Here is a 12088-nt window from a genome sequence, read left to right on the forward strand (position 1 = left end):
AATTTAGCATGGCCAATTCACCTAACCCTGCACATCTTTTTGGGTTCTGGGGGTGAGCCCACGCAGACACGGGGAGAATGTAGTTTTAGAATAGCTGAGAATACATGCCATCATCACAGCACATCAGTTAATACATTGCACACATCATAAATGACATCTGAAACTGTTCATTAAGAACATTAACTAGGAGCAGGATTAGGCAATTCAGTCCCTTGAGCCTGCTCCGCCATTCAATACGATCATGGCTGACAACATCTCGCTTCAACTCAACTTTCCTGCCCATTCTCCATAACCCTTCAATCCATTACTAATTAAAAATCTATCTATATCCTCCTTAAATTTACTCCATGTCCCGCATCCACAGCACTCTGGGGGTAGCAAATTCCACAGATTCACGACCCTTTGAGAGAAGTAATTTCTCATCGGTTTTAAATCAGCTCAACCTATTACCTCTCAATCTAGATTGCCCCACAAGAGGAAACATCTGCTCTACATCTACTTTGCCAATACTTTTTATCATCTTATACATCTCAATTAGATCTCCTCTCAATTCTTTTAAACTGTGGAGAGTATAGGACTAAACTGCACAATCTCCCTTCATGAGGCAAACCCCTCACCTCTGGAACCAATCTCATGAACCACCTCTGAACTACCTCCAATGCAACTACATTCCTCAAGTATGGGGACCAAAACTGTTTACAATACTCCAGGTGCAGTCTCACCAATGCCTTGTCCAGTTGCAGCAACACTTCCCTACTTTTATACTGTATTCCTTTAGCCATAAATATCAAAATTCCATTTGTCTTCCTTATTATCTGCTGTACCTGTATACTAGATTCATGCACGAGGAAATCCAGATCTCCCCCTCCCCACCCCACACCCCAACCGAAGCACTCATTCTCTCTTCATTTAGATAATAAGTTGTCTTTCTATTTTTCCAACCAAAATGGATAACCTCACACTTATCTATGTTCTCGGTCTGACTAATTTTGGCCGACTCACCTAACTTATCCATAAATGCATTTCTTAGTTCCTCGTTGCAACTTACCATCCCACCTATTTTAATGGCATCTGCAAATTTGTAGTACCTTCTACCCTTGCATCCAAGACAATAATATAGATCATGTTTTCCTTAATTTTTAAATTTCATTTCTGAAAGTATAGTATAAAAGTGTGCAGGCGAAGGGACCATTTTTAGAAGGTCTGAAAATTCTCTTGCACATTAATCATGGAATCCAGCTTTACTATACTTACCAATATCAATATTCTCTCTCCCAAGGGCCACCAAGGAAAGAAAGAGAATTTCCCTGTACATGCTCCTGTGGAGAAAGAAAATAATTCTGATGACTATGCAGCTGCTAATGAATCGCAATTTGTCACAGACTAAAATCATTAACATAACACTATTACAAACGGTTTCCACAGGCATCAGCACCTACAAATACAACAGCATTGAAACGCAGGGAACAGTACAGCATCTAGACCTATAGTTACTGGTGACGATTAAAAGGACAGGTTTATGGCAGAGGCTATTTTTGTTTTCAGCATTAACATATTGTAGAAGAGTTCTCATGAGTATCTGACCTCTGTCGCTTAGTTTCGAGATGTTTCCCGGACTCCTTCAGGAGTAGGCAGATAGGTCCAAACACATCATTAGTCTGGATACTTCTCACAATTATGTGCAAGGGACTCTTCTCTACCTGACGATCTGGAGTTAATCCAACAGCCACATCTTTGTCTGTGAATAAAGATAATTTTAATATTTTAGAACCAGAAGCATTAATTTTGATGACAAATTTATTTTGCCGATTCATGCTCATGCAGTGCACATAAACAAGAAAATGCAATGCATGTTTGTTTGTGAGGTTTGATGCACAAAATGTGAACATGAGGAACAACTTTAAAACGTTCTATCTTTGCTTGCCAAAAAGTGTTGGAATGCATGGAGGAGTTGGGAGCAGAGCCAATTAATCAAGAGTTAATCAGAGCAATACAATGGATACTCTGTTCAATTTTTCAGAAATGGAAACTCACTAGATTATGAAATTCAACAGACAATTGGATAAAGCAGTCAATATTCTAGACATAAACTTAAATATCACTTGTCAAACATTCTTACTCTATATGAAACTATTACGACCATGTTCAGTCAACAAACTGCACTGGTCTTTTGTTACATCAAAACCATGACACAGCTTTATTTAAGTACAATGTTTGTATCAATTTAAGCTTTGTACATTTAATTTATTTTGTACAGAAACAATTGCTGAAAAGATTTATTCCGTGTTCACAGATCCTTACTGAACATGTTCCCATTTGTTGTGATCCATCTCTCACCCTATTTCTACATTCAAGTTTGAGGTTTTCATCCAAGTAGCAATAACTAAAATTGATTTGTCAAGTTGAACTTGGATTAAAAATGCACTTACTGCTTCTAGGTCAGCACAATGGTCAGCTGGTCAGCACAGCTAGGTGGCAATGATAAAATGAGTGTCCCGTACATCAGTATTTCTTCTAAATTGACTATTTCATTTTGATGGGGAAAACTATCTACTGGTGTTGCATTTACTGTTAGGCAAGCATCAAATCCACAAATTAAATCATAACGGGGATATCAAGTGAATGCAGTAGTATGAAGTAAAGCTATCCTGTGCAGTTCATTTTGGTCACTTACTCCTGTTTCTCCAACGTATATACAGGGGATCACCAGGTTCTTGATGAAGGTTAATGTTATCCCAAAGTAGCTGGATGTAAACCAGTTTGCTGTCCAGTGAAAGACTTGACTGAGACATCTAGGAGGGAAAAATACATGATTCAAGAACAATTTTTCACATGTTTAAAAATGCACAAATGAATGAATAAACTGTCAAGAGGAAAAATAGCTGCTCCTATTCAATTCAGAGAATTTTGATAAAATGTATTTGACACATGAAACTGCATAATCCTTGAGAAATCATTGCTTGGGTGGCAGTCAAAAACCATTTACATTTCAAGAATCGAATGACTAGATATAAAGGACACCACTGCTGCGTAGATGTATATAGTAACAACCCCGAGAAGGTAGAGTTTTCATTGCAGTACCAATAATATTTGTCTGGTTGAAGATAATGCAGGAGTTGGTGTGCAAATGCTGATTACTGGGCTAAATGATTGTTGTTGGTTGCAGAAGTTAATGGACACATTTTATTTTTGGTTAGAAAACAGATTAGTGTCTTTCCTCCCCATTCAATTCATTACTCCAATCCCCTGCCAAAATAAATTGTGCTCATTTGAGAGACGCTATTACTCTTCATTTCAACCATCCATGTCAACAGCAAGCACAAGATCAGGAAAAGCACCATTGAATAGGGTAAAACACAGTCTATTCTTCCATAATGAGTCTCAGTCACTAAACACAACAAAGCACAATTGTTTTTCCATTTTCCTCAAATCATCCTGTGGATTCAGAACAGGACTGCCAAATGAGGAACAGTTTTGTGTTATAGGATTATGCTCGCTGGTAACTGAATGGAGACAAGGCCCTTGCAACTAGAGAACACTTCCATCCCATCAATATGAGCTAGTATCTTGCCAGATCCAGTATAAGTAAAGGAGTTACAATACACTATCACAGGGCATATATTCTCACCATTTCAGCAAGTACTCCATGCTGATCTTTTCCAGGACAATTTTATGAAATAATAATCTACCATACAGGAACGCATGGTTTAACTCATTAGATGCCCTCTTTTGCAGTGATATAATGGAAGTTAACAGCACTGAAATATTGTTGCAGTCAGAAAAAAGACAAGTTATCCTATGCTTTCAAATATTCACAAGATGACATCTATTTTTATCCTTTGAGTAATCAAAGATATACATCCAACTTATTTTGCTACACTAAAGTATGCTAAACATTTTTCTTTAAAACTTAAGAAAAATGAAAACAGTAGCACAACTTTCTGGAAAAGCTGATCTGCCCAAAACCACTCAGCAAATGACTGATTACAGGCACACCAGAGATGCCATGCAGGTAATTAGCCTTAAATAGTTATCATTTTTCACAAAGTCAAAACTAAAAGTGTACCAAAGTCAAAACTAAAGCGCATTCACCACTTTAAAAAGAAATCCTCAAATGATCCCCAATAAAACAAGAAAAAACCCCAGCCTATTGACATGTTAAGTGCTGGATGGCACAGTGAAGCAGTGGTTAGCACTGCTGCCTGATGGCACCAAGGATCCGGGTTCAATCCGGGCTGGTTTAGCACAGGGCTAAATCGCTGGCTTTGAAAGCAGACCAAGGCAGGCCAGCAGCACGGTTCAATTCCCGTACCAGCCTCCCCGAACAGGTGCCGGAATGTGGCGACTAGGGGCTTTTCACAGTAACTTCATTTGAAGCCTACTTGTGACAATAAGCGATTTTCATTTCATCCTGGCCCCCCGGTCACTCTGTGTGGAGTTTGCACATTCTACCCATGTCTGCGTAGGTCTCACCCCCACAACCCAAAGATTTGCAGGGAAGATAGATTGGCCACGCTAAATTGCCCCTTCATTGGAAAAAATGAATTGGGCATTTTAAAATTATGAAAATAAAAAAAGACATGGCAAGCGATCTGCTTGTCTTCTCAAACTAACATTTATCATCACTCCTGGGGCTGCAGGCAGAACTGCAGAATCTGGACAGCAAACCATGTGGCAAGAGTTGGTATAAGTTGCCACACGATGTTGAGATGTGCAAAGTGTCCTCACCTTCTAAAAGATAATTTGCACATTTTCAGTGAAAAGAACAAATGCCCCTCAAACAAAGAATTTACTGTTTATTATTTGCAAGTGTGGGTCTGTTGAATCTAACTGCATCGACAGCTCTCTGTGCTAATGCTGTTCAAAGTTGAAAAAGTTGTTCTGAAATTAAGATCAATTCTCAACCTGAAAAAGCAGTAAATGATTCTTGAAGTTAGTGCTTCCACCACAAACTCCATTGCCCGCCACAGACTCTACCATCCACTTAAAAAATATAAGGGACAGACAACAGAATTAATAGAAATGAATCACATTGAAAGGGATAGTACAGAAGGCAAATAATATATTAGGTGAATAATCTCCTCTGTTGTAAATTCTAAGACAAAATACAAAAACAGCTCCAAGCTGCATTGAATCAGCCAGAGAAAAAAAGCTTAGGAAACTGCTGAGGCTGAATGTTGCTCAAAGCAAGATTGACCATATCTATCATCTTATCATCTATGGTACATAATCTTCTTACATTTGGTCAATCAACTATCAATGTCAATCAACAGACATTGATAGGATGCAGAGCTGGGCCGAAAAATGGCAGATGGAGTTTAACCCTGATAAGTGCGAGGTGATTCATTTTGGTAGGAAAAATTTGAATGCGGATTACAGGGTCAACGGCAGGGTTCTGAGGAATGTGGAGGAACAGAGAGATCTTGGGGTTCATGTCCATAGATCTCTGAAGGTTGCCACTCAAGTGGACAGAACCGTGAAGAAGGCCTATAGTGTGTTAGCGTTTTAACAACGGGGGGCTTGAGTTTAAGACCCGTGGGGTATGCTGCAACTGTACATGACCCTGGTGAGACCACATTTGGAGTATTGTGTACAGTTCTGGTCACCTCACTATAGGAAGGATGTGGAAGCATTGGAAAGGGTGCAAAGGAGATTTACCAGGATGCTGCCTGGTTTGGAAGAAAGGTTGAGGGAGCTAGGGCTTTTCTCATTGGAGCGAGGCGACTGAATAGAGGTTTATAAGGTGATGAGGGGGTTAGATAGAGTGGACGTTCAGAGACTATTTCCTCGGGTGGATGTAGCTGTTACAAGGGGGCATAACTATAAGGTTCAGGGTGGGAGATATAGGAGGGATGTCCGAGGTAGGTTCTTTACTCAGAGAGTGGTTAGGGTGTGGAATGGACTGCCTGCTGTGATAGTGGAGTCGGACACTTTAGGAACTTTCAAGCGGTTATTGGATAGGCACATGGAGCACACCAGAATGACAGGGAGTAGGATAGCTTGATCTTGGTTTCGAACAAGGCTCGGCACAACATCGAGGGCCGAAGGGCCTGTTCTGTGCTGTACTGTTCTATCTATGTTCTAAGCATAGCCAGTGAGATACAGAACTAAAGTTCAGGCCACCTTAGAAGCAGCAAACTCAGAATTTCTGTTGTGCAACATGGAAACATGTCACAGTAGCAGACAGAATTGCCAAGCAGAATCATAGAATCCCTACAATACCGGAGGTCATTCGGCCCATCGAGACTGTACGGACCCTCCAAGACAGCATCCTACTTAGGCCCAATCCCTTGTAACCCCACCTAACCGTTGGATAATTACGCATGACCAATCCACCTAACCCGCATATCTTAAGACTGTGGGAGGAAACTGAAGCACCTGGAAGAAACCCACGCTGACACGGGGAGAATGGGCGGCACGGTAGCACAGTGGTTAGCACTGTTGCTTTACAGCACCAAGGACCCAGGTTCGATTCTCGGCTTGGGTTATCGTCTGTGCGAAGTCTGCATGTTCTCCCTGTGTCTGCAAGGGTTTTCTCTGGGTGCTCCGGTTTCCTCCCACAAGTCCAGAAAGATGTGCTGTTAGGTGAATTGGCCATTCTGAATTCCTCCTCAGTGTACCTGAACAGGCACCAGAGTGTGACGACTATGGGATTTTCACAGTCACTTCATTACGGTGTTAATGTAAGCTTGCTTGTGACACTAATAAAGATTATAATAATGTGCAAATTCCACACAGTCACCCAAGGTCAGAATTGAACCCGGGTTCCTGCCACTGTGAGGCAGCAGTGCTAACTGCTACAGAGAACATTACTCTGTATTTAACCATGCTACAACTGGTATGGATGCTCAAAATGTATATGCGTCACATTCCTTCAAATGAAAAACTTAAGAATTTGAAAATTTGTGTTCATGAAAAATAATTGCAATAGCTTGTAAACCACACAGATTTAAGGACACATTCATATTCCACAAAGTCAGGATGACCTTGTGCCATTAGGAGTAGGATTTGTATCAAGGTCCAAACTTCTGTGAACAAGTTAAGAAAACCCAGGTTGTACATTCTGGAGATTGGGGATTAAAACTACTTAAAGATAAAGCATCATTGGTTCCTTCCCATGATTATTTTGAAGTTCTATTTGACATGCACACCATTAAGTTGAAGACAACACAACTGTTCTTCAACTGCATTTTCAGATTACCTCATTAGAGTCCAACATTTCCAAGTTCAAAGAATTTCAATTAATAGAGATGACCCACAAAATATGAGAAAGTTGCATCCAACTCATTGCAACATTCTGCAGCACTATGTTTCATCACATTATTGTACCATAATGTGACAAGGATTAATAATAGCCCTCTTACTAACCAAATTTGCAGTGCATATAGAGTATTTATTTTAAAAAACAAGGTGACAACTAAATAGTTATATTTGGATCTAGCAGATGTTAGTTAACACACATGATTGGTATGCTGACAATTGTGTCCAGTCAAGGTATAATTTATGAATATTACCACTTAAAAATAAAAAAGTCATAAATCTCCTACATACCTGCATTCCTTTATTGCAATGTTCGGAAGTCAGGATGAGACCTGGCAGATTGCTTGGCAAATCAAGCCTTCTGAAATACCAAACAAGGTTCCAAAAAATGATTGGATGTTGGTTGATAAACTTGGAGCTGTGAATGACCTGATCTCCCTCATTCTCCAGAAGAGACTCCAGCTCCTTACGCAACACTAAAGGACTCAGATATGGTACAGACACAGGCTTCGGATTAGGTCTGCTTTTAAGACCAACAGAATCCTATTGAACAAATATAACATGGTGTACAGTGAATTCATATATTCATTTAAAATATTCAATTGGAACTAAATATGTAGGTTCGCTTTCAAAAAGAAAAACAAAGACCAGTTTCAGGGATCCCCAAAATAAGTTGTGTTATCCCCTGAGGGACGGGGAGAGAAAGTAGGCTTAAAGAGGAAGAGGTTTGAAGGTTATAGAACATTAAAATCAAGTCAAGCTTTTCAGAGGACCTGATAAACCAATGTGAACGTGTCAAGTCACAGTGCTCCAGAAGACAGTTAATGAAGAGAGTGCATCCAAAACTCTGCAACCTGTACACTAATTTGCATCAGTTCCCATTCATCCATCATCCTTGGGCCCACTAACCTAAAGTGGTTTCTGATCTAGCAAAACTTGCATTTCAAAATTCTCACCCATGTTTCCAAATCTTTCGATGTCCCTCCCCAACTCTAACCTCCTCCAATCCTACAGTCCTCCGAGAACTCAGAGATCCTCCAACGACACCCTCTTAAGCATTTCTCACTTTGCTCAAGAAGCCACTGGTAGCTGTGCCTTGCGTTGCCTCAATCCCAAGTTCTGGAATTCCCTCCCTTAACGTCTACCTCTCACCCCCTTTATGCCATTCCTCAAAACCAATCTCTGACCCATCTATTAGTTGTCCATTTCACAGTCTCTTTGCCTTGTGTCAATTATGGTTTGATAATGTTCTTTGGAACTATGGGCTATGACCAACCTGTAACTAATTAGTCAATTTCAGATAAGCGATGTCTCCAGATGGAGGGAGTGTGCGAGCTCTGCATCACATACCAACTCAGTTGTCCGAATTGGAGACTCAGACAGATAATGGGTTTCTGCACATGGCAGACATTTTATTGATCAAGTCCCTCAAACAAATCTCAATTACAGAGTTATCATTCAATTTCTAGACTATTACGAAGGCACAGTACGAAGTCTTACAACACCAGGTTAAAGTCCAACAGGTTTGTTTCGATGTCACTAGCTTTCGGAGCGCTGCTCCTTCCTCAGGTGAACATTCACCTGAGGAAGGAGCAGCGCTCCGAAAGCTAGTGACATTGAAACAAACCTGTTGGACTTTAACCTGGTGTCGTAAGACTTCGTGCTGTGCTCACCCCAGTCCAACGCCGGCATCTCCACATCAATACTAAGGCAGGAAGAGAAAAATAAATTTGTCCTCCAATATCGCCCTTATTTTATTGCCGAATCAAGCAAATATAAAAGATACACAAGACATGCTAAAATCTAATAGGGAACACAGCACTGAGGACCTGGGTTCGATCCCGGCCCCGGGACACTGTCCGCGTGGAGTTTGCACATTATGCCAGTGTCTGCGTGGGTCTTACCCCCACAACCTAAAGGTGTGCAGGGTAGGTGGATTGGCCACGCTAAATTGCCCCTTAATTGGAAAATTTACAAAAAAACTAATAGGGAAAAAATACTAAAAATTAATATCACTTTTTAATTTAAAAGGAAATCGTGAATTTCTATCCAAACATAGCTCAAACTCTGGAACACAATACTTTCACTTCACATAGAATCAGAATTTACAGTGCAGAAGGAGGCCATTTGGCCCATCGAGTCTACACCAGCCTTTGGATAGAGCACCCTACTTAAGCCCACCCCCCCCCACCCCATCCCCATAAACCAGTAACCCCACCTAATCTTTTTGACACTAAGGGGCAATTTAGCATGGCTAATCCACCTAACCTACACATTTTTGACTGTGGGAGGAAACTGGAGCACCCGGAGGAAATCCACGCAGACATGGGGAGAACGTGCAGACTCCGCACAGACAGTGACCCAAGCTAGGAATCGAACCTGGGACCCTGGAGCTGTGAGACAGCAGTGCTAACCATTGTGCTACACTTACTTTTACATAATTTGTTCTGAAACACTGGGGGATTACCAACACAAGCATTATGGGACACGATTATTGATAATATTAGCAAGGCCATGTTATGGACATAGACATAGAGGTCACAGTGCAGAAGGAAGCCATTTGGCCCATCGAGTCTGCACCGGCTCTTGGAAAGAGCACCCTACCGAAGCCCACAGCTCCACCCTATCCCCATAACCCAGTAACCCCACCCAACACTAAGGGCAATTCTGGACACGAAGGGCAATTTAGCATGACCAATCCACCTAACCTGCACATCTTTGGACTGTGGGAGGAAACCCACGCACACACGGGGAGAATGTGCAGACTCCGCACAGACAGTGACCTAAGCTGGGAATCGAATCTGGGACCCTGGAGCTGTGAAGCAATTGTGCTAACCACTATGCTACCGTGTCACTTGCTTAGATATGACCCACGAGGGGCGGCCCAGTAGCACAGTGGTTAGCATTATTGTTTTACAGCGCCAGGTTCGATTCCTGGCTTGGGTCACTGTGCGGAATCTGCACATTCTCCCAGTGTCTGCGTGGGTTTCCTCCGGGTGTTCGAGTTTCCTCCCACAAGTCCCAAAAGACACGTTGTTAGATAATTTAGCATTCTGAATTCGCCCCAAGTGTACCCAAACAGGCGCCAGAATGTGGCGACTAGGGGCTTTTCACAGTAACTTCATTGCCGTGTTAATGTAATACGTCAATTAAAATATTTTCAGAATGTAAATTATTTCAAGACAAATTTGTGGCAGTTCTAAACCCAAAAGTTACTTTCCAGGCAAACGTCCTGTCATTTTATTTCACATCTGGTTGCATTAACCACTTACCATGCTTTCCTGCAAACTATTTGGGAGGCTAATTGTTGAAATGCCATGTGTAGGCCGCTGAGAGACATCCAAGTTTTGCAATGGACCACCTACACTGTAACTTCGAATCAAAGATGCTGTCCGTTTAGGAGGTTCATTATTCCCATTGTCAAGAACGTCCTTGGAATCCTTTGGAAAAGCACTGGTCCAAAATGAGGGAAAAAAACAGTGTCTTTTATGAAATCAATAGTATACCACAGGAGTTAGTTATTTGGTCCTTGAATCTATGCTGGCGCTTTTGAAAGAAGTAATCCAATTAGTCCTCCTTCCCTATTTCCCCATATACCTGTAGTTAATTTCCTCTCGAATATTCTTCCATATCTTTTTGAAAGTTAGTAAACCTACTTTCTACAACATTTCTAATTTGGTGGGGAGGGTGAAAACTGACCTGGCAAGGTGGGATGATCTCCCTCTGTCACTGGCGGGTTGGGCACAGGCAGTTAAAATGAATGTGTTGCCGTGATTTCTGTTTATTTGCCAATGTCTGCCGATTTTCCTGCCAAAGGCATTTCTCAAAGAGATTGAAGGGATGATTACCTTGTTCATATGGGGAGGGAAGGTGGCCAGAATTAGAAAGGTGCTACTACAGAGAGGAAGGCAGGCAGGGGCCTGGGTCTTCCGAACTTGATGTATTATTACTGGGTGGCGAATGTGGAGAACGTACAGAGCTGGGTCAGAGGGGTTGACACCCAGTGGGTCAGAATGGAGGAGAGCTTGTTTAGGGTGTCGGGACTGAAAGGCGCTAGCAACAGCGCCACACCTGATGGCGCCGGGGAAATACTCAGGGAGCCCGGTAGTAATAACTTTGTTGAGAATTTGGAGGCTGTTTCGCCAGCACTTCGGGTTGGGGGCAGGGTCAAGGGAAATGCTGATTCGGGGGAACCATAGATTTGAGCCAGGGAAATGGGATGGAAATTTTTGGAGATGAGAGGAGAAAGGAATTAAGACACTAACAGATTTGTTTCTTGGGGGTCGGTATGCAGGATTGAAGGAGCTGGGAGCGAAGTATGGGCTGGAGCAGGGGGAAATATTTACATACATGCAGGTTCGAAACTTTGCCAGAAATGAGATACATAGCCTCCACACTGCTGGAGGAGGTGCTGACGGCAGGGGGACTGGAGAAGGAGGTAGCAGTTTACGGGACTATTTTGGAAGAGGAGAAGGCACCAATGGATGGGATCAAGGTAAAGTGGGAGGAAGAGTTGGGAGTGGGTATGGAGGAGAGGTTCTGGTGTGAGGTGCTCTAGCTGGAGGATTACTAGGAGGTTTTTAGGGTAATCTCTAAAGTGGTGCACGTGAAACTGGACCCGGCCCTCGGGAGGCCATATTTGGGATGTCGGACCAGCCGGGGTTGGAAACGGGTGCGGAGGCAGATGTTGTAGTCTTCGCCTCGTTGATCGCCCAAAAGCGGATCTTGTTAGGGTGGAGATCAACCTCTCCACCCTGTGCCCTGGCGAGGGAACCTGCTGGAATTCCTGACTTTTGAGAAGGTCAAATTTGAACTGAGGGGAAGGTTG

At 42.2% G+C, this 12088-nt stretch overlaps 1 protein-coding gene across 5 annotated transcripts in view; it reads right to left on the bottom strand.

The window, feature by feature from the left end:
* The window catches only part of dennd4c (DENN/MADD domain containing 4C), a 287047-nt gene that overhangs the window by 8463 nt on the left and 266496 nt on the right, over window positions 1–12088 (bottom strand). For all 5 annotated transcript variants that reach the window (XM_072516945.1, XM_072516946.1, XM_072516944.1 and 2 more), the window contains 5 exons: window positions 10533–10713; window positions 7552–7803; window positions 2675–2792; window positions 1585–1738; window positions 1255–1319 (listed from right to left, as the gene is read on the bottom strand). In XM_072516945.1, the coding sequence (XP_072373046.1) occupies window positions 1255–1319; window positions 1585–1738; window positions 2675–2792; window positions 7552–7803; window positions 10533–10713 (770 nt within the window). The remainder of the gene's footprint in view (window positions 1–1254; window positions 1320–1584; window positions 1739–2674; window positions 2793–7551; window positions 7804–10532; window positions 10714–12088) is intronic.

The sequence above is a fragment of the Scyliorhinus torazame genome, chromosome 9 (assembly GCF_047496885.1).
Source record: "Scyliorhinus torazame isolate Kashiwa2021f chromosome 9, sScyTor2.1, whole genome shotgun sequence".
Taxonomy (NCBI): domain Eukaryota; kingdom Metazoa; phylum Chordata; class Chondrichthyes; order Carcharhiniformes; family Scyliorhinidae; genus Scyliorhinus; species Scyliorhinus torazame.